At 44.8% G+C, this 27332-nt stretch overlaps 2 protein-coding genes across 4 annotated transcripts in view; both read left to right on the forward strand.

Annotated features, from left to right (window-relative positions):
• Window positions 1–591: 591 nt before the first annotated feature.
• On the forward strand, window positions 592–18806 carry mEFTs (elongation factor Ts, mitochondrial). 3 transcript variants are annotated; one of them, XM_067767112.1, is made up of 4 exons: window positions 592–707; window positions 1070–1382; window positions 1451–1699; window positions 18161–18806. In XM_067767112.1, exons 2-4 carry the CDS (start codon window positions 1224–1226, stop codon window positions 18665–18667), a joined length of 915 nt encoding a protein of 304 aa, XP_067623213.1. In that variant the 5' UTR covers window positions 592–707; window positions 1070–1223; the 3' UTR covers window positions 18668–18806. The 3 variants fall into 3 exon arrangements, with proteins under 3 accessions (XP_067623213.1, XP_067623215.1, XP_067623214.1); XM_067767114.1 differs by having other exon boundaries at window positions 653–805; XM_067767113.1 differs by having other exon boundaries at window positions 654–828.
• Window positions 18807–24625: 5819 nt separating this feature from the next.
• qua (villin like protein quail) overlaps window positions 24626–27332 on the forward strand; it is a 108426-nt gene continuing 105719 nt past the window's right edge. The window contains exon 1 of the mRNA XM_067767115.1: window positions 24626–24941. The gene's annotated coding sequence lies outside the window, so the exon portion shown is untranslated. The remainder of the gene's footprint in view (window positions 24942–27332) is intronic.

The raw sequence follows: 27332 nt of genomic DNA on the forward strand, positions 1-27332 counted from the left end.
GGGAATGAAACGATTCGATTCGGGTTCAAAGACTTGCGGCAAGCTCGTTCCCCTTTAGTGACATCATTCGGAATCGGGAGGGCACCGAAAAGGTTAGCTGTTTTTTGAAGTTGATGTAAGGGCGTTTTTCGAGCGAGGGGTTTATGGGTAGGTGGTCTGATGCCAATTTTGCTTTGATAGAAAAACCTCACCCTGGGAATTGTTTATTCTTAGAAATAAAGGTACTGCCCGAAGATTTTATCGATGACGCTAGTCCTTTGACGGATATAGATCCGTCACGCTTTCGAAATAAGCACCATTAAGATAATACGACCATATCGGTACTAGCTTGCCTTTTACGATAGGTATGCCTAACCCGAAATGAAAATGATATACCTCTTGATTTTGTCACATAAATATCACATTTGTCATATTATTAGATCTAACTTGAAAGCTCCTGTTAGCGTTGCAAATTTTGTATCAAACCGGATAATCTCCGGTTCGGCGCATCACTAGCAAAATAATTTTCACCATTTTCACCATTCATCACATCCATCTCCGGGCGCACTGGGCGCCATCTATATGTCGTATTATATCACAGCGTTGCAATTCGTTTGACAGCTCATTATCTATCGCCGACGTTATCTGCACGACACAACAAAAGAATAGTCAATTTGACAGCGGCAAATTACTTCATTGTGCAGCAGAAAATCAAGAAACCGGACAAAGTAAAGTTTCATAAATATTTTTACACAACTGTTTAGAAGTCTTAAGTTCTCACACGAACCTAAAACACCAGCTGCGATAAGGATACTTCAGTCAAAATGCACGTTCTCAATATTTCACGAAGTAATCGAGACAAGCCAAGGGATGAAATTGAGCAAGCCTAGATGCGTCCGACAGAATGCTTCTGGGTCTTTACAATATCGCTCCTCTCGTTTTAAACAATTTCCTTTTTTCAAATTGATTTTTCTTCACAATTTGTTTTTTTAGTTTTTCCGACACGTCCGCTCACTTCGACTTTCAAATAAAATTTGATTTCCATTTATTTTCTTTCAATAAACATGATTTTCTTTGGTTTCCTTGGCAGCTCTTGCACGTGTCGTTTCCGGTAGACAGCCAACAAGTTTGAACCAGTGTAGTCAATTGCTGTTATCTGCTTTTAAGTATAGAATAGACGCGCTAATATTCAACTAGATGTTCAATTCTATCTAGGAATACAACTAATATTCGATCTAAAAATTATGTTGCTGCAGCAATTCACAATTCGTGCTTTACACACAACGCGTCTGGTATTTGCTGGAGCTGAGAAAAGTGCTTTGGCAGCGCTACGCAAGAAAACCGGCTACACATTCGCCAATTGCAAAAAAGCATTAGAAAAGCATGATAATGATGTAAAATTGGTAAGCATCCCGTTTATGATCCTTATGTTAATTCTTTTAATAATCATTTATTATGTGTTTTGTTACAGGCCGAAAAGTGGTTACATGAGCAGGCTCAGAGTCTAGGTTGGGCTAAAGCTACTAAGCTAGCAGAACGTGCTACCGCTCAAGGTCTAGTTGGTGTTCTCATACATGGTAATATAGGCGCTATGGTAGAGGTGAATTGTGAGACCGATTTTGTTGCACGTAATGAGCATTTCAAAAACTTTGTTGATCATGTTTCACGTATTTGTGCGAAATATACCGAAACGACAGATTTTGATGGTGATCTGTGGAAGGTATGTAATATCAGTGCATTGTTATGTAATACAAGACAGAATTCATGACAAATTTGCTGACTGTGAAGTACATATGTATATTGGGGTTGCAAGGCTGCAAACATATGTATATTAGCCATACACTGAGGTTAGAACTATTGGACATAGGATAGAAATGTTGCAGGTTCCTCGTACGTGAAATTTACTAGAAATAAATATCACAGATTGTCCACCCCAACTTTTTGAGACCTCAGTCATGATGTAGGTTTGTAGCCGCGATAGTTCATCCTGCCTTCCGCTTTTTCGGGGCAGAATGTTGTTGTTGTAGCAATGTTTCGCCCCACCTAATAGCTGCGACCGATCACAAATTGTCATCAATATCCTCTAACGGGAGTCCAAGGAAACTTGCTGTTTCGACAGGGGTAGACCATAATGGAAGGGGTGTTAGAGGCGTTGGTTGCACATTACAATTAAAGAGATGGTTGGTGTCATGTGGGGACACATTGCAAGCGGGGCATACATTTTGTATGTCGGAGTTGTTCTGGATATGTAAGAGTTAAACCTGTTACAGTATCGAGAACGAAGTTGAGCCGCTAGTTTTGGGTACTGTTCCCTGAGTAATGGATTCACCGGGCAATTCCCGGCATAAAGGTCCGACGCCTGTTTGTGGAGTTCACCAAGGACCTGCTTGTGTTTTTTTGCTTCATACGGCTGAGTTCTCAGGTGCCGTATTTCCTCAAAATGCTTACGGAGATGACTCCTTAAGTCCCTAGGCGGTGTTGGCTCATCAATCAGATGTCTGTTGGGATGTCCAGGTTTCTGGGCATTCAACAGGAACTGTTTGGTTAGCATCTCATTTCTCCCCCTGATGGGGAGTATTCTCGCCTCATTATGTAGATGATGTTCTGGGCACATAAGAAGAGAGCTGTAGCTGCTTCCAGTGGGTAGTTTTTAGGCTTGGCGACCATATAGGGGACGCGTAGCACGCAAACGGCTGGCCAATTGCTTTGTATGCGGTAATGAGCGTTTCTTTGTCTTTTCCCCAAGTACTGCCAGCAAGGGATTTGAGGATTTTATTGCAGATCTGATTTCGGAACAATTGCGGCTGCGTGCTCACCAAAATGTAGATCCTGATCAAACTTCACACCCAAGATTTTGGGATGTAGGACAGTCGGTAGCGTAGTGCCATCGACGTGGATGTTCAAAATGGTTGACATTTGGGACGTCCAAGTTGTAAATAAGGTCGCGGATGATTTAGTCGGTGATAATGCCAGGTTTCGCGAGGCGAAAAACTGGAGAGATCAGGGAGGTAGCCGTTTATTCTGTTGCAAAGCTCATCGATCTGTGGGCCCGGTCCTGTGGCCATTATTGTGCAGTCATCGGCGTAAGAAACGATAGTAACTACTCCCGGTGGCGAAGGTAGTTTTGATATGTAAAAATTAAACAAAAGTGGGGATAGGACACCACCCTGTGGCACCCCTTGTTTAATTCTTCTTGGCTTTGATGTTTCATTTCTGAATTGCACCAATGCCTTCCGACCACCCAGATACGCTTCCCAAGGCAGTCCGTTCTATGTACCGGAGCGACTCGGGATTTTTCCCGACCAAGGACTGTCATTTCAGTGTGACCCCATTTAATTTGTTTCGTCCCTCCCACAAATTGTCATCCTCCCAGCAGCTCCTTGCATCAGGACTGCTACATATTCTCTTACTCCGGGAAGGTATCGAACCCAATCCGGGTCCGTCTCCTGACCCCGGTCCTTAGAAATGGTTTTGCTGCATTTGCCAGAAAAAAATCTTTTTAGGACGGTCATACTCTGTTCAGTGTGTCTCGTGCAAGGGATGGTTGCATCGGACAGGTTGTTCTGGGCTTGATCCCAAAACCCGACGTCCACGTAACTTTTATAAATCTTTTGTGGCTCCTTGCTGCTCACGCCCAAGGGCGTCCCGTAGTCTACGCCTAAGCGTATCCCCACTACCTTCCAGCAGCTTCGCTGCTCAGCAAGTCACAACAAGTACCCGCTGCTGCTCGCGCCCCACGGCGCCAACAACTCAAACAGCTGATACCACTCATAACTACTACCTTCGTAGTGGAGCTGGTAGCAATGCTGAGCATCAGCCCCTGCCCCCGTCTTCTTCTCCACCCCTCTTTTCTGGCAGCAATCGTGCAGGTCAGGGAAACAGACTCTTAGTCCCTGCCTCCGTTTGCACCGTCTGCCAGCACAGAATATATAGGTTTCCGACATCCGCTCAATGCAGCTCCTGCCTTGGGTGGTGCCACTTTCCTAGATGTTCTGGTCTCCGCGACGGCAACCCCTCGACGGGTTTCATCGCGCCATGTTGCCAGGTCGCAAACCCAAATCATCCGGGTACCCCAATGCTTGCCCAAGGGCGCCCAGTCCCAAGGCCACAACAGCAATTGCGTCCTGGCCTTCCACAACCTAGGCGTAGTCGCCCCTCACTTACCCCTAGAGTGGCGGCGTCACCCCTCATGCACTTCAGAATTCTGCAGTTCAACTGTAATGGACTAACTGGGAAGATTACGGAGATAGTCATTTTCATGAAGCGGCACAACATCCGCATTGCTGCGATTCAAGAGACTAAACTCACAGCAAGATCTGCATTGCAGACCTGCTCTGGTTATAATGTCCACAGGAAAGACCGCGAGAGCGGAAATGGAGGCGGCCTCGCGGTTATTATACACCACTCTGTGCAATATCATATATTTGATCCTGGCATCGACCGCAGTGACAATGTCTTAGAACGTCAAGGCCTATCTGTCCGGTCAGGCGATGCAAATCTAGAAATCATCAACATCTACATCCCTCCTGTCACCTGTTGCCCCAGTGGATACCGCCCTAATATCGAGGCCTTACTCACTGGCAACAATCGCATTATCTTAGGCGATTTCAATGCCCATCACGACCTATGGCATTCAAACTTGCGGGCGGACAGTAGGGGTGAGATGTTGGCGGATCAAATAGACGAAACGACGTTCTGCACAATAAACGGAGACGCCCCCACACGTATGGTAGGAAACTGTCATAGCTCGCCAGATATCTCAATCGTGAGCGCAGAACTCGTAAACTGCGTCAACTGGCAGCCGATGGTAACATTGGCATCCGACCACCTGCCCATACTTATTTCGTTCGAGCGTACCGCCGACTTCATCGTCACCGAAAAACGCACTTTCATAAACTTCAAAAAAGGAAAGTGGGAAGAATATAAATCTGCAACAGACAGCAGCTTTGCTGCCCTCCCTATCCCGACTGATGCCCGCCAAGGGGAGCGTGCCTTCCGTAAGGTCATTGAATCCGCCTCGGCACATTTCATTCCCGCCGGGAGAATTCCCGAAATCCGGCCCCACTTCCCGGCGGAGGCCGCGAGCTTAGCGAGGGAACGCGACCTTATAAGACAGCTTGATCCAGGCGACCCCCAAATAAGGGATATAAACCAACGCATCAGATTGCTTGTGGACGAACACAAGCGGGCGCAATGGGAAGAGCACCTAAGAGGTTGTAACCTCTCTACCGGTGTAGGTAAACTTTGGTCCACCGTAAAGTCCCTATCGAATCCGACTAAGCACAAAGACAAAGTTTCCATCGCCTTTGGCGATAAGGTGCTGTCGGATGCGAAAAAATGCGCGAGCGCTTTCTGCCGACAATATATAATGCATCCTACGGTCGACAAAGATAGACGGAGAGCCAATAGACGTGCACATAAACACAAACTCAGCGCGTCACCAATTACCATCACCGCTAGAGAGGTTGAGGATGCCATTGGTCGCGCTAAACCATCCAAAGCAGTGGGCCCAGACGGCATAGCCATGCCGATGCTTAAAAACCTAGGGAAAGAGGGTTTCAAATATTTAGCGCATGTCTTCAACCTGTCTCTTTCCACCTATGTCATACCCGAGAAATGGAAAATGGCCAAGGTGGTCCCGCACCTAAAGCCTGGGTAACCAGCTAACGTAGGTGAGTCATATCGTCCGATATCTCTCCTATCGCCAGTGGCAAAGACGCTTGAAGCCATTTTGCTCCCTCATTTCCAAGCATATTTGCAGCTAGCCCCTCATCAGCATGGCTTCAGAAAACTCCATAGCACTACCTCCGCGCTAAATGTCATTGGCACCCAGATAAATTGCGGTTTGAATCAATATCCCCACCATAGAACAGTACTCGTAGCGTTAGACCTATCAAAAGCTTTTGATACGGTCAACCATGGCTCGTTACTGCAAGACCTGGAAGGGTCTACCCTTCCCCCATGTCTTAAAAGGTGGACCGCAAATTATCTGGGTGGTCGGCAGGCATCGGTGCAATTCAGAAACGAAACATCAAAACAAAGGAGAATTAAACAAGGGGTGGCACAGGGTGGTGTCCTATCCCCGCTTTTGTTTAATTTCTACATATCTAAGCTACCTTCACCACCGGAAGGAGTCACAATCGTTTCCCACGCCGATGACTGCACAATAATGGCCACAGGCCCAGGCCCAAAGATCGATGAGCTATGCAATAAAATAAACGGATATCTCCCTGATCTCTCCAGTTTTTTCGCCTCGCGAAACCTGTCATTGTCACCGACTAAATCTTCCGCGACCTTATTTACAACATGGACGCCCCAAATGTCGACCATATTGAACATCCACTTCGATGGCACTACGCTACCGACTGTCCTACACCCCAAAATCTTGGGTGTGACGTTTGATCAGGATCTACATTTTGGTGCGCACGCAACCGCAATTGTTCCAAGAATTCAGAGCCGTAATAAAATCCTCAAATCCCTTGCTGGCAGTACCTGGGGAAAAGATAAAGAAACGCTCTTGACCACATACAAAGCAATTAGCCAGCCGATTACGTGCTACGCGTCACCCATATAGATAGATAGATGTTGTGAGGTTAAGCACTGCGACCTATTGGTCTATTGTGCCCTCAATTCTCTGTACAACACTTCATCCAAGCCGAGTTCCCTGAGAAAATCCAGAATGGTTCCCGGCTTCAGAGAGTGTATGTGACTATTTCCTAGTTTGGATGATCCTAGGATTCTAAGTCTTCGTCTCGCGACTGCCTCACATTCCTTCAGGATGTGTTCTGCAGACTCATCTTCGACATCACAGAAGCGACAGAGGCTACTAGCTGATATGCCCAATTTATGCATGTGGCTCTTTAGCCTACAGTGACCTGTGAGTATACCTGTTACAATCCTAAGGCTACTTTTTGGGAGGTTAATCATAGCCTTATATCGCTTCGAGTTGTACCCTCCTATTAGTGCCTTTGCCTGCCGAAGTCCTGGACTTTCGCGCCAGTGTTGTTCTCTGAGGCACGCCTCCTTTTGTATAAAGTCCTCCCTTATTGTATGTGACCCTATTGGCACCATAGGCTCGGGTCCTATTGGCTTTCCGGCCGCTGCCAACTTGGCAAGCTCGTCGGCTCGCTCGTTACCATCCACTCCTCTGTGTCCAGGTACCCATGCCAGACGGATGGTGTTGTTGACTCCTAGATTGTTTAACCTCTCCACGCACTCAAGGACTGTTGATGATTTGATCTCAACCGAAGCTAATGCCTTGAGTGCAGCCTGACTGTCGCTGAGTATAACGATTTTCTCGTTGGTATATCCGCGCTGTAAATTTATCTCTGCACACCGGCTTATGGCAACAACTTCGACCTGGAAGATGCTCGGATATTTTCCGAGTGGTAGGGATATTTTGGTTCGGGGCCCAAAGATCCCCGCTCCTATGCCCTCCGGTGTCTTCGATCCATCGGTGTACCATATTATAGTGTGTTCCTGGTGAAGCGCTTCAATCCTGGAGGTGTCCCACGTACATTTGTTCCCCAGCTCTATTTTGAAGCGCTTAAACTTAATTATCTTCCTCGTATCATCTCTGGGAAGTTGGATAAGTGGAATCTGCTCCTGCAGCTTCGCCATGCTCCGTGACTGTATCACTTTGCCTCTTCCACATCCCTCTTTAGCTATGTTTACTAAAGTACTCCTGGCTGCCTGCTCAATTATTATATGTAGAGGCGTTAACTCAAGCAGCACTTCTATTGCTGCCGTCGGGCATGTTCGCATGGCTCCCGTAATGCAGACACACGCTAAGCGTTGAAGCTTCGTGAGCGATTTTTGTACGGTCGCCATGGTTGTTCTTGATGCCCACGCAACTGCTCCGTACACTATGATAGGTCTCACTATCATAGTGTACATCCATCTTAGGATCTTTGGGCTGCATCCCCAGGATCTTCCTGCAATACGTCTGCACACCATTATTGCTCTTGTAGCCTTTGATATGGTGTTGTCGACGTGTTTCTTCCATAAGAGCTTAGAGTCAAACGTGACTCCCAAGTATTTCACCTCAGACGTGTACTCCATCTGTACTCCATCCATTGTGATTTGCCTAATCCCTTCCAGTTTCCTTTTCCTGGTAAAGGGCACAATGGATGTCTTGTTAGGGTTGATGCTTAGCCCTACCTCAGTACACCATTCTTTCGTTAACCTCAATGCCCTTTGCATTATGTCGCAAAGGGTGCTCTCAAATTTGCCCCTTACAATGATAACAATATCATCCGCGTACCCCTGACATCGGATTCCGTTGTCTGAGAGCCTCTGTAGAAGTTCATCTACTACCAGGCTCCACAGCAGGGGTGACAGGACGCCCCCTTGTGGACATCCTTTCGTTGTTTTAATCTCTACTGTACCGTCCCCACTTGAGGTTTCGGCAATCCTCGTGCGCAATAAGGCGTTTATCCACATACGGATTGGACGCTGTATCTCTCTTCTCTCGAGTACCCGATTCACACTTTCGTGTGTCGTGTTGTCGAAAGCCCCCCCTATGTCCAAAAATGCGCATAGAGTTATCTCCCCGCACTCGAGCGCACTTTGGATTTCTGTGGACAGCTGATACAGTGCAGTTTCTGTCGACCTGCCTGTTCTGTATGCATGCTGATCTTTATGTAGTGGCACTCTAAAGAGAGCCTTTGATCTAATCTCATGGTCTACAATCTTCTCCATTGCTTTGAGAGCAAAGGATGTCAGGCTTATAGGCCTAAAGGACTTAGGACTGGAGTAGTCCTTTTTAGCCACCTTAGGTATAAAGACCACTTTTGCTCTTCTCCACACCGTCGGGATGTATGCCAGTGCGAGGCTATCCCTCATAATCCTGACCAGGTGTGGGATCAATTCCTCGCCCTGCGGCAGAAAGGCTGGATATATACCATCCACTCCCGGAGACTTGTAGCTCTGGAAAGACTTTACTGCCCACTTAACTGTGCCATCGTTGAAGAGTTCTTTAGCGAGGTTCCAATCTGTGGGTGTTGGTCTCCCTTCTCGAGCCTCCTCCGTTGAGGTATCCGAGGATGCGTCCGGGAAATGAGCTGCAAGCAGGGCACGTGCTCTTTCTTCCTCAGTCCTTGAGTAGGTTCCATCAGGGAGCTTAATTGATAGTCGTGTCTCCCTTTGGTCCTTGGCTAGGGCTTTGTGGAGCCTTGCCGCCTCTGGAACCTCCGAAATACCCTCACAAAATTTCCTGAAGCTCTTTCTTTTAGCTTTTCTAATCTCTTTGTTATATGCTGTTAGATTCGCTGTGTATTGCTCCCAGTTTCCCGTGCGCCTCGCTTGGTTAAAGAGTTTGCGCACGGTTTTCCTCATTTCCGAGAGTTTCCTCGACCACCAGGGGGTTTTATTTCCTGGGCCTTTGGATTCTCGACAGCTAGAGTTAAACGCTTCAATAATAACACGGTTGAAGTTATTAACTCTTGTCTCCAATTCCATATAACTTGTTCCTCTGTTCCTACTATCTATAATAGGAAGATTTCCCTGTATTATGTTCCTGAACATGTCCCAGTTTGTGTTCCTGGGGTTTCGCCTTGGTGGTCCTTCTATGGGCATAGCCCCGATGACGAACTGGATAATAAGATGGTCCGACATTGAGGGTTCAGAGGAAACCCCCCATCAAGAGACCAGCTCAGCAGCCAGATCGTTACCCAGGGTTATGTCCAGGACTTCTTCTCTAGACCTAGTGATGAAGGTTGGTGAATTCCCAACGTTGTATATGCTTAGGTCATTACTAATAATAAATTCAAGAACGGACTCACCCCTCGAATTCGTGTCTGTACTGTTCCATACCTCGTGGTGCGCATTCGCGTCGCATCCCATGATCAACGGTATTTTTGCCCATCTGCAGTATTCCGTCAGTTTCTTCACACCCTCTGGAGGGACCTCGTAGTTGTCTCCCGCAAAGTAGGCCGCTGCGAAGACGATGTCTGTTGACTCTCCTTGTATTACCATCGTCGCCTGAACTGCTACGAGGTCTTGACTCATAAACTCTGTAATGCAAAAATAGTTAATGGAGTTGTTAAGCACTACACACGCTCTTGGTCTTTCTTGAGAAAGATCCCAAATTACCTTATTATTTCTCTCTTTTAAGCCTCCCACCTGACCTTTGTACACCCAAGGTTCTTGGATGAGTGCTATGCCCAGATCTTCCGAGGCAAACCTGCGTGCTATTACTGCCGAAGCAGCTTTAGCATGGTGCAGGTTGATCTGGGCAACCTTTGTGTATGGGCCGGTCAGTGCTGAAGCCTTACCGGCTCGTCCTCATCGGACAGCCGCGGGTTTTCCTCTCTTCTGTCCTCCAAACCTAGGTCTTCTAAGTTTAGACCTTCCAGGAGCTCCTCTGTTGATGGAGCATGCGTATGCTCTTTACCGGTGATTAACCCGGTTGTTGACCCTGTGGCTGACGAGACACTGGTTGGGCACTGGTTGGATGTTGCTGCCCTGGATGTTGTTGCTACCTCCTCGCTTTGCTCCCCAGTGCTCTGGACTTGTCCTGGAACGTGGGGTTGTTCCACACTGGCTGGGGCTTTTTGCTTCCAAGGTCTGACCGGGACGAAGCTGAACCGGTAGTTCACCTTGAAGCTAGCTTCCTTTATTTTAATGAACGATGCCTCGTCAATTGCCATGTTTACCCGCAAGCCCCCCTCCTCAGCACTGCTGCTGATTATACGCCACATCCCACCCCTGGTCCACCCCTGTTGAAACGGCAAGTTTCCTTGCACTCCCGTTAGAGGATATTGATGACAATTTGTGATCGGTCGCGGCTATTAGGTGGGGCGAGCATTGCTACAACAACAACAACAACAACCACCCAGATAATTTGCGGTCCACCTTTTAAGACATGAGGGAAGGGTAGACCCTTCCAAGTCTTGCAGTAACGTGCCATGGTTGACCGTATCAAAAGCTCTTGATAGGTCTAGTGCTACAAGTACTATTCTATGATGGGGCTTCTGATTTAAAATACAATTCATCTGGGTGCTAATGGCATTTAGCGCGGCGGTGGTGCTATGGAGTGCAAATTTGCTTTGAAGTAGGGGAGCAAAATGGCTTCAAGAGTCTTGGCTACTGGCGATAGGAGAGATATCGGGCGATATGACTGTTGTTGTTGTAGCAATGCTCGCCCCACCTAATAGCCGCGACCGATCACAAATTGTCATCAATATCCTCTAACGGGAGTCCAAGGAAACTTGCCGTTTCAACAGGGTTGGACCATAAGGAAAGGGGTGTTAGAGGCGTTGGTTCCACAGTACAATCAAAGAGATGGTTGGTGTCATGTGGGGACACATTGCAAGCGGGGCATACATTTTGTATGTCGGGGTTGATTCTGGATAGGTAAGAGTTTAACCTGTTACAGTATCCAGAACGAAGTTGAGCAAGAGTGACACGCGTCTCCCTGGGGAGTATGCGTTCCTCTTCCGCGAGTTCTGGATATTTTTCTTCAAGTACTGGATTCACCGGGCAATTCCCGACATAAAGGTCCGACGCCTGTCTATGGAGTTCACCAAGGACCTGCTTGTGTTTTTTTCGCTTCATACGGCTGGGTTCTCAGGTACCGTATTTCCTCAAAATGCTTACGGAGATGACTCCTTAGGCCCCCAGGCGGTGCTGGTTCGTCAATCAGATGTCTGTTGGGATGCCCAGGTTTCTGGGTATTCAACAGAAACTGTTTGGTCAGCATCTCATTTCTCTCCCTAATGGGGAGTATTCTCGCCTCATTATGCAGATGGTGTTCTGGGGACATAAGAAGACAGCCCGTGGCGATTCTGAGAGCAGTATTTTGGCAGGCCTGTAGTTTCTTCCAGTGGGTAGTTTTTAGGCTTGGCGACCATATGGGTGACGCGTAGCACGTAATCGGCTGGCTAATTGCTTTGTATGTGGTCATGAGCGTTTCTTTATCTTTTCCCCAGGTACTGCCAGCAAGGGATTTGAGGATCTCTGGGCCTGGGCCTGTGGCCATTATTGTGCAGTCATCGGCGTAGGAAACGATTGTGACTCCTTCCGGTGGTGAAGGTAGCTTAGATATGTAGAAATTAAACAAAAGTGGGGATAGGACATCACCCTGTGGCACTCCCTGTTTAATTCTCCTTGGTTTTGATGTTTCGTTTCTGAATTGCACCGGTGCCTGCCGACCACCCAGATAATTTGCGGTCCACCTTTTAAGACATGGGGGAAGGGTAGACCCTTCCAGGTCTTGCAGTAACGAGCCATGGTTGACCGTATCAAAGGCTTTTGATAGGTCTAGCGCTACTATTACTGTTCTATGGTGGGGGTATTGATTCAAACTGCAATTTATCTGGGTGCTAATGACATTTAGCGCGGAGGTAGTGCTATGGAGTTTTCTGAAGCCATGCTGATGAGGGCCTAGCTGCAAATGTGCTTGGAAATAAGGGAGCAAAATGGCTTCAAGCGTCTTTGCCACTGGCGATAGGAGAGATATCGGACGATATGACTCACCTATGTTAGCTGGTTTCCCAGGTGACGCGCTGAATTTGTGTTTATGTGCGCGTCTATTGGCTCTCCGTCTATCTTTGTCAACCGTAGGATGCATTATATATTGTCGGCAGAAAGCGCTCCCGCATTTTTTCGCATCCGAGAGCACCTTATCGCCAAAGGCGATGGAAACTTTGTCTTTGTGCTTAGTCGGATTCGATAGGGACTTTACGGTGGACCAAAGTTTACCTACACCGGTAGAGAGGTTACAACCTCTTAGGTGCTCTTCCCATTACGCCCGCTTGTGTTCGTCCACAAGCAATCTGATGCGTTGGTTTATATCCCTTATTTGGGGGTCGCCTGGATCAAGCTGCCTTATAAGGTCGCGTTCCCTCGCTAAGCTCGCGGCCTCCGCCGGGAAGTGGGGCCGGATTTCGGGAATTCTCCCGGCGGGAATGAAATGTGCCGAGGCGGATTCAATGACCTTACGGAAGGCACGCTCCCCTTGGCGGGCATCAGTCGGGATAGGGAGGGCAGCAAAGCTGCTGTCTGTTGCAGATTTATATTCTTCCCACTTTCCTTTTTTGAAGTTTATGAAAGTGCGTTTTTCGGTGACGATGAAGTCGGCGGTACGCTCGAACGAAATAAGTATGGGCAGGTGGTCGGATGCCAATGTTACCATCGGCTGCCAGTTAACGCAGTTTACGAGTTCTGCGCTCACGATTGAGATATCTGGCGAGCTATGACAGCTTCCTACCATACGTGTGGGGGCGTCTCCGTTTATTGTGCAGAACGTCGTTTCTTCTATTTGATCCGCCAACATCTTACCCCTACTGTCCACCCGCAAGTTTGAATGCCATAGGTCGTGATGGGCATTGAAATCGCCTAAGATAATGCGATTGTTGCCAGTGAGTAAGGCCTCGATATTAGGGCGGTATCCACTGGGGCAACAGGTGACAGGAGGGATGTAGATGTTGATGATTTCTAGATTTGCATCGCCTGACCGAACAGATAGGCCTTGACGTTCTAAGACATTGTCCCTGCGGTCGATGCCAGGATCAAATATATAATATTGCACAGAGTGGTGTATAATAAACGCGATGCCGCCTCCATTTCCGCTCTCGCGGTCTTTCCTGTGGACATTATACCCAGAGAAGGTCTGCAATGCAGATCTTGCTGTGAGTTTAGTCTCTTGAATCGCAGCAATGCGGATGTTGTGCCGCTTTATGAAATCGACTATCTCCGTAATCTTCCCAGTTAGTCCATTACAGTTTAACTGCAGAATTCTGAAGTGCATGAGGGGTGACGCCGCCACTCTAGGGGTAAGCGACGGGTGACTGACTACGCCTAGGTTGTGGAAGGCCAGGACGCAATTGCTGTTGTTTGGGACTTGGCGCCCTTGGGCAAGCATTGGGGTACCCGGATGATTTGGGTTTGCGACCTGGCAACATGGCGCGATGAAACCCGTCGAGGGGTTGCCGTCGCGGAGACCAGAACATCTAGGAAAGTGGCACCACCCAAGGCAGGAGCTGCATTGAGCGGATGTCGCATACCTATATATTCTGTGCTGGCAGACGGTGCAAACGGAGGTAGGGATTAAGAGTCTGTTTCCCTGACCTGTATGATTGCTGCCAGAAAAGAGGGGGGGGAGAAGAAGACGGGGGCAGAGGCTGATGCTCAGCATTGCTACCAGCTCTACTACGAAGGTAGTAGTTATGAGTGGTATCAGCTGTTTGAGTTGTTGGCGCCGTGGGGCGCGAGCAGCAGCGGGTACTTGTTGTGACTTGCTCCTGGAAGGTAGTGGGGGGCGCTTAGGCGTAGACTACGGGACGCCCTTGGGCGTGAGCCGCAAGGAGCCACAAAAGATTTATAAAAGTTACGTGGACGTCGGGTTTTGGGATCAAGCCCAGAACAACCTGTCCGATGCAACCATCCCTTGCACGAGACACACTGACCGTCCTAAAAAGATTCTTTCCTGGCAAATGCAGCAAAACCATTTCTCAGGACCGTCCTTCCTTAGGCTTTTAAGCATCGGTATGGCTATGCCGTCTGGGCCCACTGCTTTGGATGGTTTAGCATGACCGATGGCATCCTCAACCTCTTTGGCGATGATGGTAATTGGTGACGCGCTGAACTTATGTCTACGTGCGTGTCTGTTGGCCCTCCGTCTATTTTTATCGACCGTAGAATGCATTATGTATTGTCGGCAGAAAGCGCTCGCGCATTTTTTCGCATCCGATAGCACTTTGTCGCCAAAGGCGATGGAAACATTGTCATTGTGCCTAGACGGATTCGATAGGGGCTTTACAGTGGACCAAAGTTTACCTACACCGGCAGAGAGGTTACAACCGCTTAGGTGCTCCTCCCATTTCGCTTGTGTTCATCCACAAGCAATCTGATGCGTTGGTTTATATCCCTTATTTGGGGGTCGTCGGGATCGAGCTGTCTTATAAGGTCAAATTATCTCGCTAAACTTGCGGCCTCTGCCGGGAAGTGGGGCCGAATTTCTGGAATTCTACCGGCGGGAATGAAACGAGCCGAGGTGGATTCAATGACCTTGCGGAAAGCACGCTCCCCTTGGCGGGCATCAGTTGGGATAGGGAGGGCAGCAAAGCGGTTGTCTGTAAAGGATTTGTATTCGTCCCACTTTCCTTTTTTAAAGTTAATGAAAATGCGTTTTTATGCGACGATGAATTCGGCGGAACGTTCGAGCGAAATAAGTATATGCAGGTGGTCGGATGCCAATGTTACCATCGGCTGCGGACGATTGAAATATCCGGCGTCTCCGTTTATTGTGCAGAACATCGTTTCTTCTATTTGATCCGTTAACATCTCACCCCTACTGTCCACCCGCAAGTTTGAATGCCATATATCGTGATGGGCATTGAAATTGCCTAAGATAATGCGATTGTTTCCAGAGAGTACGCCGCTGATATCAAGGCGGTATTCACTGGGGCAACAGATGACAGGAGGGATGTAGATGTTGATGATTTCTAGATTTGCATCGCCCGACCGGAAGATAATCCTTGACGTTCTAAGACACTGTCCCTGCGGTCGATGTCGGGATCAAATATATGATATTGCACAGTGTGGTGTATGATAAACGCGAGGCCGCCTCCATCCGCTAGGCGCAGACTACGGGACGTCCTAGGACGTGAGCAGCAAGGAGCCACAAAAGATTTATAGAAGCTACGTGAACGTCTGGTTATGGGGTCTAGCCCATAACAACCTGTCCGATGCAACCATCCCTTACACGAGACACACTGACAATAGTATGACCGTCCTGAAAAGTTTCTTTTCCGGCAGATGCAGCAAAACCATTTCTCAGGACCGAGGTCAGGAGACGGACCCGGATTGGGTTCGATACCTTCCCGGAGCAAGCAAATATGGAGCAGTCCGGCTGCAAGGAGCTGCTGGGAGGATGACAATTTGTCGGAGGGACGCAACAAATTAAATGGGGTTACACTGAAATTGCAGTCCTTGGTCGGGAAAAGTTCCTAGTCGCTCCGATACATAGAACCGACGGCTTTGGGAAGCGTAGGCAGAATCGCCTACGAGCATGCACATAATGTTGCTGCTTTGGTGCAACTCGTTTGCCTTTAAAGGCCCCCATATCCCTACTACCTTGGCCACTTCATACAGTCGATTATCCTGGTGCCTTCAACCGTACCTTAGTCGATGTCGCGGTGAAAAATATGGGTTAAGTTTTCAGCCTTTCAGAGGGCGCGGTTACACCTCACACTTCGTGCATACACGTTCGTTGATTTGTATCTCTCCCTCTAAAGGTCTCCGATAGCCCTACTGCCTCGGTCACTCCGTGCATACACGCCCGTTGATTTGTATCTTACGCCCTCTGGCTGCGATTGATGACTTCTTTTGGCTATAAACTTTGTTTGTTTTTTTGCTGTGCTCACCACGAAGCTGTCAGCTGCTTTGGCGGCGGGACTTTTTAGTGGTCGAGCCTCTTCACTTCTGTAGCTTTTCACTGTACTTGTTTTTCCCGCAGAACCTGTCCGCAATACCCGCACTGTCAGTGAGAACAATTTTATATACCTACGTCGAACTTCCAACGTCATCGCAATCCTTTCTTCGTAAATCCCTCCTTGTATCTATGCAGTTTATATGCTTAATTATCTGTAAAAAGTAAGGCATTAGAAAATGTTTATATATATATGGGCAAGTACTGCTCTCGGGATCGGTAACAGTTCAAAGATAATTACCTCCTCAGTCACACACTGATCAATGTTGTTGTTGTTGTAGAGATAAGGTTTCTCCCCGAAAGCTTTGGGGAGTGTTATCGATGTGATGGTCCTTTGCCGGATACAGATCCGGTACGCTCCGGTAACACAGCACCATTAAGGTGCTAGCCCGACCATCTCGGGAACGATTTATATGGTCACATTAAACCTTCAGGCCATCCCTCCCTCCCCACCCTCAAGTTCCATGAGGAGCTTGGGGTCGCCAGAGCCTCGTCTGTTAGTGAAACAGGATTCGCCACGGATAGGTGAGGTTGACAATTGGGTTTGGAGAAGCTATATATTGCGTTGGCACCTGAAAGGGTTGCGCTACACAGCCCCTTGAATGTGGTATTTTAGTCGCCTCTTACGACAGGAATACCTACCGCGGGTATATTCTGAGCCCCTAACCCGCTGGGGGTCACACTGATCAATCGAAATGATTACCATTCCAGGATAGAATATATGCCCCGCTCATCGCCATCAATCGATGGTTATGTACACTGGCAAACATAGAAAAATGCTGTTTTGGTAACAGCGGGAGTCCTTTTTTGGATAGAGCGGAATACCTCTAGAACGATGTTTTCACCCATGGTGTGATGGTAGCGTGCTCCGCCTACCACACCGTATGCCCTGAGTTCACGCCACGGGCAAAGCAATATCAAAATTTTAGAAATAAGGTTTTTCAATTAGAAGAAAATTTTTATAAGCGGGTTCGCCCCTCGGCAGTGTTTGGCAATTGCTCCCGTTCGGAGTCGGCATAAAACATGTAGGTCCAGTCCGGCCAATTTGTAGGGAAAATCAAGAGGAGCACGACGCAAATTGGAAGAGAAGCTCGGCCTTAGATCTCTTCGGAGGTTATCGCGCCTTACATTTATTTTTTTTTTATAACCCCTAGGTCTGTGGATATTAGTTGCCTCTTAATACCTGCATAATGCATGAATATTCCAAGCTGGGGCAACATAAGAAAATATTGATGGTTGGTTATGAGACTTGTGAGCACTTAAGCTATATCAGATTACTGCAAATCTTCCCCAGCGGGTTAGGGGATCAGAATATACCCACGGCAGGTATGCCTGCCGTATGAGGCGACTAAGACCCCAAATTTATTCAAGGGGTTGTGTAGTGCAACCCCTTCAAGGGGTTGCCAGTGCAATTTATATCTTCTTGAACCCAATTGTCAACCACACCTACCCTTTTTTTTTATAGAGGCTCTGGCGATCCCAAGCTTCTCATTGATCTAGGTGGTAGGAGGGCGCGTTGGCCTTCATGTAGTCATACTAAATCGTTCCCGAGATGGTCGGGCTAGTACCCTAATGGTGTTTGTTACCGGAACGTACCGGGCCTACATCGGCAAAGGACCAAAACCTTCGGGAAGTGTCCTAGTCGCTAAAACAACAACAACAACATTATTATATAGCTCAATATACTACTTTTAAGAAATATAAAAGATTTAATTGTGCTTATAAAATTGTATCATCATACCATTCCAGCTCGGTTTTGAAGCTGAAGCCCTGAAAAACCTACGCACAGCCGATGGAAAAACATTGGGCGATCACTTGGCACTACTCATTGGTACAGTAGGCGAAAATGCCTCAATCAAACGTGCGATATGCTTCAAAACCAGCAATGATTTACAGTTGGCTGGTTATGCACATCCCACGTCCACTGACGTAACTACAACCGAGAACACTACACAAATAGGCAAATATGGTACAATCGTAGCCTTACGTGGCACTGGTATAGATGAAGAATTCCCAAAGAATATTTGCCAACATATTGTTGGACTTAATCCAGTAAAAATTGGCGAAGAAGGTAAAGATGAGCCGCTAGCCAATAAGGATGACGAGACATGTCTAATACATCAAGAATATTTACTCGATTCTGAGCGTACTGTTGGTGAAGTTCTGAAGGAGTGTAATGTGACCATTATAGATTATCAACGATATGAGTGCGGGGAAACGACGAAGAGTGAACGTTTAGAGCAAGCTATAAATTAAATAAGTACGCATCTATATTGTATTGAATATGTATTGTTATATACTACAAGTATGTATATTGTTATCTTTTTGTAACTTAGTCATCGTTAAATCACAATTGTAACAATAAAACAAACAAGCCATCTGAAAAATTCAAAAACCTCGAATTATCTATTGTTAGCATTAATTAATGGGAATAAATATATTCTACAGAGTACATAAATAATTGTTTGTAATTACGACATCATATACTATGCGACTAAAGATATTTTAATCATTATGTTTAAACCCAATAAAATGCTGAGCACAGAAATCATATGCTCATGCTTCGATGTGTATTACCTTGCGTCCACATCACCGGCTTCAACATCACGCTACTACAAAATTACCTCACTTTATAGTTCAACGTTCTTGCGCACTGGCAGTGGATCTACACATGAGTGCTTCGCAGTATATAAATAATTTTCTTCTACCACTAAGTTGTGCACGTGAGAGAGATAGTGCGCGACATGAGCAGTATTTCATAGTATTTGGATGAGAACAATGTATGTAGTTAAATATTGTTGATGCGGTTTAAGTGGAAAGCAATAATTGAAAGGGAACTTTTAAGCAAATACTAAAACTGTTCAATGGCTAGCAATACGATATCAGTATATGTTTCTACTGCCGAATTTTCATCAAACTCATCTACTGTTAGCCTACGCTTCCCAAGGCAGTCGGTTCTATGTACCGGAGCGACTCGGGATTTTTCCCGACCAAGCACTGTCATTTCAGTGTAACCTCATTTAATTTGTTGCGTCCCTCCAACAAATTGTCATCCTCCCAGCAGCTCCTTGCAGCGGGACTGTTCCATATTCTCTTGCTCCGTGAAGGTATCGAATTAAATTCGGGTCCGTCTCCTGACCCCGGTCCTGAGAAATGGTTTTGCTGCGTCTGCCGGAAAAGAATCTTTTTAGGATGCTCATAATGTTGTTGTTGTTGTAGCGCTAAGGTTGCTCCCCGAAGGCTTTGGGGAGTGTTATCGATGTAATGGTCCTTTGTCGGATACAGATCCGGTACGCTCCGGTACCACAGCACCATTAAGGTGCTAGCCCGACCAACTCGGAAACGATTTATGTGGCCACATTAAACCTTCAGGCCATTCCCTCCCTCCCCACCCCCAAGTTCCATGAGGAGCTCCCTTCCCGGCAGAGGCCGCTAGTTTAGCGAGAGAACGTGACCTTAAAAGACAGCTCGATCCCGGCGTCCCCCAAATAAGGGATATAAACCAACGCATCAGATTGCTTGTGGATGAACACAAGCGGGCGAAATGGGAGGAACACCTAAGCGGTTGTAACCTCTCTGCCAGTGTAGGTAAACTTTGGTCCACTGTAAAGTCCCTATCGAATCCGTCTAGGCACAATGACAAAGTTTCCATCGCCTTTGGCGACAAAGTGCTTTCGGATGCGAAAAAATGCGCGAGCGCTTTCTGCCGACAATACATAATGCATTCTACGGTCGATAAAAATAGACGGACGGTCCAACGGACACGCACGTAAACATAAGTTCAGCGCGTCACCAATTACCATCACCTCCAAAGAGGTTGAGGATGCCATCGGTCATGCTAAACCATCCAAAGCAGTGGGCCCAGACGGCATAGCCATACCGATGCTTAAAAGCCTAAGGAAGGAGGGTTTCAAATTTTTAGCACATGTCTTCAACCATGTCTCTTTCCACCTTTGTCATACCCGAAAAATGGAAAATGGCCAAGGTGGTCCCGCTACTAAAGCCTGGAAAAACTAGCTAACATAGGAGAGTCATATCGCCCGATATCTCTCCTATCGCCAGTAGCCAAGACGCTTGAAGCCATTTTACTCCCCTACTTCAAAGCAAATTTGCAGCTAACCTGTCATCAGCGTGGCTTCAGAAAACTCCATAGCACCATCACCGCCCTAAATGCCATTAGCACCCAGATAAATTGCGGTTTAAATCAAAACCCCCACCAGAGAACACTACTCGTTGCGCTAGACCTATCAAAAGCTTTTGATACGGTCAACCATGGTACGTTACTGCAAGGCCTGGAAGGGTCTACCCTTCCCCCATGTCTTAAAAGGTGCACCGGAAATTATCTCGGTGGTCGGCAGGCATCGGTGCAATTTGGAAACGAAACATCCAAACCAAGATGAATTAAACAAAGGCTGCCACAGGGTGGTTTCCTATCACCACTTTTGTTTAACTTCTACATATCAAAGCTACCTTCGCCACCAGGAGTTACTATCGTTTCCTACGCCGATGAATGCACAATAATGGCCACAGGTCCAGGCCCACAGATCGATGAGCTTTGCAACAGAATAAACGGCTACCTCCCTGATCTCTCCAGTTTTTTCGCCTCGCGAAACCTTGCATTATCACCGAATAAATCCTCCGCGACCTTATTTACAACATGGACGTCCCAAATGTCGACCATTTTGGTCGATGGCTGCCGACTGTCCCACACCCCAAAATCTTGGGTGTGACGTTTGATCAGGATCTACATTTTGGTGAGCATGCAGCCGCAATTGTACCGAAAATCCAGAGCCGTAATAAAATTCTCAAATCTCTTGCTGGCAGTACTTGGGGAAAGACAAAGAAACGCTCATTACCACTTACAAAGGAATTGGCCAGCCGATTGCATGCTACGATCCCCTATATGGTCGCCAAACCTAAAAACTGCACACTGGAAACAAGAAAAACTGGAAAAAATGCTACAGGCCTGCCAAAATACTACTCTCAGAACCGCCACGGGCTGTTTTCTTATGTCCCCCATCTACATAATGAGGCGAGAATACTCCCCATCAGGGAGAGAAATGAGATGCTAACAAAACAGAAACCTGGGCATCCCAACAGACATCTGATTGATGAGCCAACACGGCCCAGGAGCTTAAGGAGTCATCTCCGTAAGCATTATGAGGAAATACGGCACCTGAGAGCTCAGCCGTATGAAGCAAAAAAACACAAGCAGGTCCTCAGGGAACTGCACAAACAGGCGTCTCACCTTTATGCTAGGAATTGCCCGGTGAATCCAGTACTCAAAGAACAGCACCCAAAACTTGCGGTATGCCGTGCTTGCAAATGTGTCCCCACATGACAACAACCATCTCTTTAATTTTAATGTGGAAACAACGCCTCTAACACCCCTCACATTATGGTCCACCCCTGTTGAAACAGCAAGTTTCATCGGACTCTCATTAGAGGATATTGATGACAATTTGTGATCGGTTGCACCTATTGGATGGGGCGAAGCACTGCTACAACAACAACAACAACAACTGTTAGCCTAAGAAAAGTGACAATGGCGAGAGGGTTGGACAGTAATGAAGTTGCATATTACAAATGACAAAATGGTTTGTGACATGGGAGGAAACCCCGCACGCTCGGCATACATCACTCTGGATAAGTAAGAGTTTGACTTGTTACAGTATGCAACTCGAAGCTAAGGAAGAGATAATCGGATGTGCCTCTGAGGTCCGATTTACTCTTCTATAAGGTTTGGGTATTATACTGTGTTCTAAGATCAATTTATTTATGCCTCTTCAGCATCACATTACGTTCCTTCCTTTCATGGCTTTGTTATATTGGCTATCTAGGGAAAAATTCATTTTAAATGCTGAAACATTCGGATCTGTAAACTTGTGTCTTCTCTACGACTGATATGCCTACCTGTTCAGCAACTTATTACGCTCCTTCCTTTCCTGGCGGTGTTGGCGTGACTGCCTCGGAAAAGATTTATCTATTTTAACCACTTTGACCTTCGGATCTGTAAATTCTTTGTCTCATGTTAGGACTGATATGCTTACCTCGGGGTCGTTGTAAGCCCCCCTAAACATAAAACCTAGGGAGCTTGCAGTCAACACTTCAACAGATTCTATAGGTCGCTTCGGACCACAAACACTTGCTCTTCCCAGTTAAACGGCCACCTGATAATTGGGTATTAGACTGTGTTCTAAGATCAATTTATTTTATGACTGGGCTACTTTATGTTATTTACAGATGTTCATTTGCTACCCTCACTGTCCCAATACATGAAAGGAGAGTTTGGTAAAGTAATTGTCTCGGCTTTTCTCATTATTACAACAGATAGAATACCAGAAAAAACTCTGTAGGTGTAGGTCCTGCCCAACCCAGGAAAAGTAACGATCACTTTTCTGGTATTTTTGGCGACTGTTTAGTAGTCAGCAATGAATGATGAGCAAGCTCTTCCAGGCAGACGAGTTTGCCGCTGCCAAACAGAAAAATAATAAGGCATTCCTTACAATACTCAATGTAGGGTAAATAAATGCATAAAGGAGACGAATACTCTAAAACTTAGCTTTTACCTGTAGCGAAGACACTAGAGACTGTGTTGCAACGTTACTATGCGGCATGCCCCAGCCCAGCCGAAAACAAGTCAATATATAAATATGTGTTTCACCTCAACATCCCAAACACCGACAAATGTAGGGCCTAACCTAAACATCCCTCACAAAAGACCAGCCTAGCTTCGCCATGAGCTGGAAAGAACTAAGACTCAACGGGGCCAAAAAAAGTTGATAGTGTTACCAGGATTTGTATGATGACCAAACGGAAGTATAGCCGATTTCACCACCTGGCTGCAAATCATTCAATTCTCAGCATAACAATCGGGGCTAGAGGAGTTAGTAGATTTTGGTCACCAACTTCTCACCGCTTTCCTACGAGACGGAACAGCGGATATAGAGTCCGGCTAATCTCTCACTGAAGATTCAGAAATAGTCCATTATCTCTAAAACAATAATGAAATTTACCCAAACACAGTCCAGAAATCATCGTAATATAGTACTGAAAACTATCCCGCTTTAGGTCCGATATCATTCTTATGATAATCGCAAAACAATCTAAAAATGATCTAAAAAAAGAATATTTCGCTAATGATCTACTCAACAATTCCAATAATATCGAAAATCAATCTCGAATGAATCTCCATGTAGTTTTAAAACGTCTTCGTAAAATCCCGAAAACAGTTCTCAAATTATCTCGATAATAGTCCGATTTATCTCGAAAATAATCCAAAAGTTATATAAAGGTAGGTCGCAATAATCCCAAATTAATTTTTAAATATCCCTAAAAGGATCCTGAGAAGTTGCAGAAATTCCTCCTAAAAAATTTTAAAAACAAGATAGAAATGATCTGGGTATGGTACCGAAATGAATTCAAATAGACCCGTTAACAATCCCGAAGAGAGGAGGGTGAAAGTACAAATTTAATTTAGCTATTAACAGTTCAAAAGAGTTCTAAATGATTTCGAAACATCCCCGTAAAATGCTGAAAATAATTCCCAGATTATTCCGAAATAGTCTCAAAGTTATCGTGAAAATCATCTTGAAATATCAAACGATCATGAAATATCAGTGAAACAGGGTCAGGATGAAAAGCTTTTGAAATGATCTGATCGAAATTGCCCACAAGCAATCTCAAAAAGAATACGGAAATAATCAGCGGATGGTACCGAAAAAGTCCCGAATACAATCCCGACGAGAATTAGGGAGAGGGTAGTGTGATCTGTGCTAGTTTTTGTGCGGTGCGTCGATATGTAAATTTAATAATTTTCCACAAAAAGTGACTGTCACTACAACAATAACAACAAAGGAACAAAGGAACAACAACAACAATGCACCAAATTTGCTAACACCTCAATTTTTCAACTATCGTGCATAAATATGCGCAACAATAACAAATGGAGCAGGGGCATACTGAATTGCTCACAAAAGTAAAAGAGCTAAACGACAACAACAGAAACAACGGCATAAACTCTAGTAATAACAACAAAGTAACAAAACATAAACCATTCCATTTCGGGCATTTAATGAGGGTTACGATTCGCCTCTATTTGACATACATTATTGTTGTTGTTATTCTTTTTGTTGGTAATGACTTGTTGCTCTTTGTTGTTTCGATGGAGTTTGAAATTGTTAATATTTTCTAGTCTAGCCCAATTGGCATTGGATACCTATTCAGTTACGAATTTTCTGATTTCACGCACTCAGTGCGCGGCCGGGATCGCGAAAACGCTTTACTAGGAATATTTTAATTAAATTTAAAAAAAAAAACAAATAATCGGACGTTATTGCTAGATACTTGAAAAATATTTTACTCTAACATAAAGGAAAGAGAGAATTCACTGGATCGTGTAAAAGGCAAATATACATATTTGTAAAAGACGTGTAAAAAGTTAAATAATAATAAATAAATATATACGTAAATAAATGTGTTTAATGCTTACAGCGTTGACAAAAGCAATCTGAAGTAACGGCAGTTAAAAGTTAGTATACAAACTTGATAGGAAAAAAAATGTTCTCAACCAAGGCCAAGAAATTGAAGTTTAGCAGATTTTTACCAATGACAATCAATGGCCACATATGTATGTAATGTCCGAGAGAAAAGAGCCCTAGCACGAAAAAAAGGATTTATTACAAATGAAGGTTCGTTGTAGAAATTAGTAAAAACCGAAGATCGATATCTTTATTATCACGGCCGGATTAACCCTTAACGGGGCCCTAGGCAACCATCAATTTGGGGACCCTTTTTTCACGTCCGTTCCCTTCTTTTTCGATTAAAAAATGCAAACTTATATCTTTCATAAAAATTTTATTGTCACAATGTAATAACATCACTAAAATTACTAGATGTCTAAATTTTAAACATGTCGTTTTCTACATTTGTTTTCGACAAATTCATCAATTATGTACATATATCATCAATATCGATTTTGTTCAATCTGACTCAAGCAAAGTATACCTAACATCTCGAGTCGCTCTTGTCGCGTTGCAGCTCTTTCAGCAGCTTTGATTCTTTTTAATTGCGATAAGGATCGTTCGGCAGAACAATTTGTGATCATTAATGTTGAAAAAATCCGAAGAGCTATTTCTGTTTTAGGAAATACATTGGCTAATTGATCTTCCATTAGAATCTTATACAAATGACTATGAGTTTTTTGTGCATCAGTTTATCTGAAGTTCACGTAACTTTGGAATTGTTTCATTTCAATGAAAAATTCTTCCTAATCTCTAGAATAAAAAATAACTAAGTTTTTTATAGCTTCGTGAAGGTCTCCATCACTTAGAGAAAAGTTGATGAGAAATGCAAATCTCTCTGAAACTTCCATATACCTTCACTGTGAAGATTGTCGATGATTTCGAGGAAACCTTTTGTCCTAAAATCATTGCAAGGCGAAAATTCTACTTCTGGAGCGTTTCCGTCATTAGGTTGTTTTTTCTACGACGAGTGCGTTTTACGATTTCTGTATAACCTACACCAGGTAATAATTGTTTTGTTTTTTACTCGAAATCATTCAACTTTTCACGGAATGAAACTAAACTCTTTTCTAACGATCCGTACAAAAAAGCACACGCTTGCAAATCTGCTTTTTCACTTTGCAATGACTTACTCACTGAACGCATAGCAGTCAAAATAGAGTTGAGGCTTCTACACCACCTGATCCAAAAATGACCAAAATTTTTCAAAATAAAAACAACCAGTGTACATTTTGAGATAATTATTTTTTATTATTCAATATACTCTGATTTTACTTCGATAGACTTCTTTGCACGCTAATACAATTTGTCAAATGAGTCGGAAATGTCCTTTTTAGGAACCTTGTCTAGTTCGTCGGTCGTCGCCTTTTGAATGCGGTCAATTAAGAGTTTTATTTATTTGAGTAAAAATTATTTTCAGTTCTGATTATATTTTTCTTATATTTTTCATTCACTCTTTAGAATTTTATGTTTGTAAGAAAATTTTAGAAGTCTTTTTAATTTTTCGAGGACCCCCTAAAATCGGGGGCCCCAGGCAACTGCCTATTCTGCCTACTTGTTAATCCGGCCCTGCTTATTACTTGTTCAGTTATGACCAGTCAAAGTCGACAGTAACTGTGCCGTATACGGACGGCGAAAGCTAACGCCTAATACACCTGCTCGCCGCGTAAAATCAATAGCATTACAGTTGGGGTTCTTTTCTCGATGAAAATATCAATAACGTTAATTAAAAAGAAATTAAATCACTTAAATATTGACCTTATTTATTTTCCGAAGTAGAAGATATCACGAGGCATTTATACAAATCGTTTTTGATTCATATATTCGAATTTATATTTTGGAAAAAGATCTCGTACCATATTTAGAGTTTTCGAACATATGCAAATCGAGTTTTCCACTTGTTCTGAAAATCGGAATCGTTTCAATTTTTTATTTTGATTTCAGCTACTTTAACTTTTTTCTATTTTTAATGATTACTTTACAATTGATTAAAAAAATAATTAAAAAAATTATGATTTTTCAATAATCGGAAAAATTCATGATTTTTTTTCTAATGGCAATCAATTAGTAATTGCTTTTTTCGGAAAACAATTGAAAAATTCATTGGCCATTAAAATAGGAATCTAATTAGTTGACTACTAATGCTAACTCAAAATTTAAGGGGTCTGTATTCAATACCCTCCATCCCACAAAAAAAACAGAGGACAACAAAAAAAACTGTTTTAACAGCGGTATTGTATTATTACTAAATATAGCCCCAATGGGTTATGAAAAGGTCGGTCGTGTATTCAAATCATGTTCTTAAGACAGGTATTATCAAAAAGGTTGACGGCGGGCGGATGGACAGACTGACCTGTCCCAATAAAAATATTTTTCGGCATTGATAATATTAGTAAACT

The sequence above is a fragment of the Eurosta solidaginis genome, chromosome 2, assembly GCF_040869045.1.
Source record: "Eurosta solidaginis isolate ZX-2024a chromosome 2, ASM4086904v1, whole genome shotgun sequence".
Classification (NCBI taxonomy): Eukaryota; Metazoa; Arthropoda; class Insecta; order Diptera; family Tephritidae; genus Eurosta; species Eurosta solidaginis.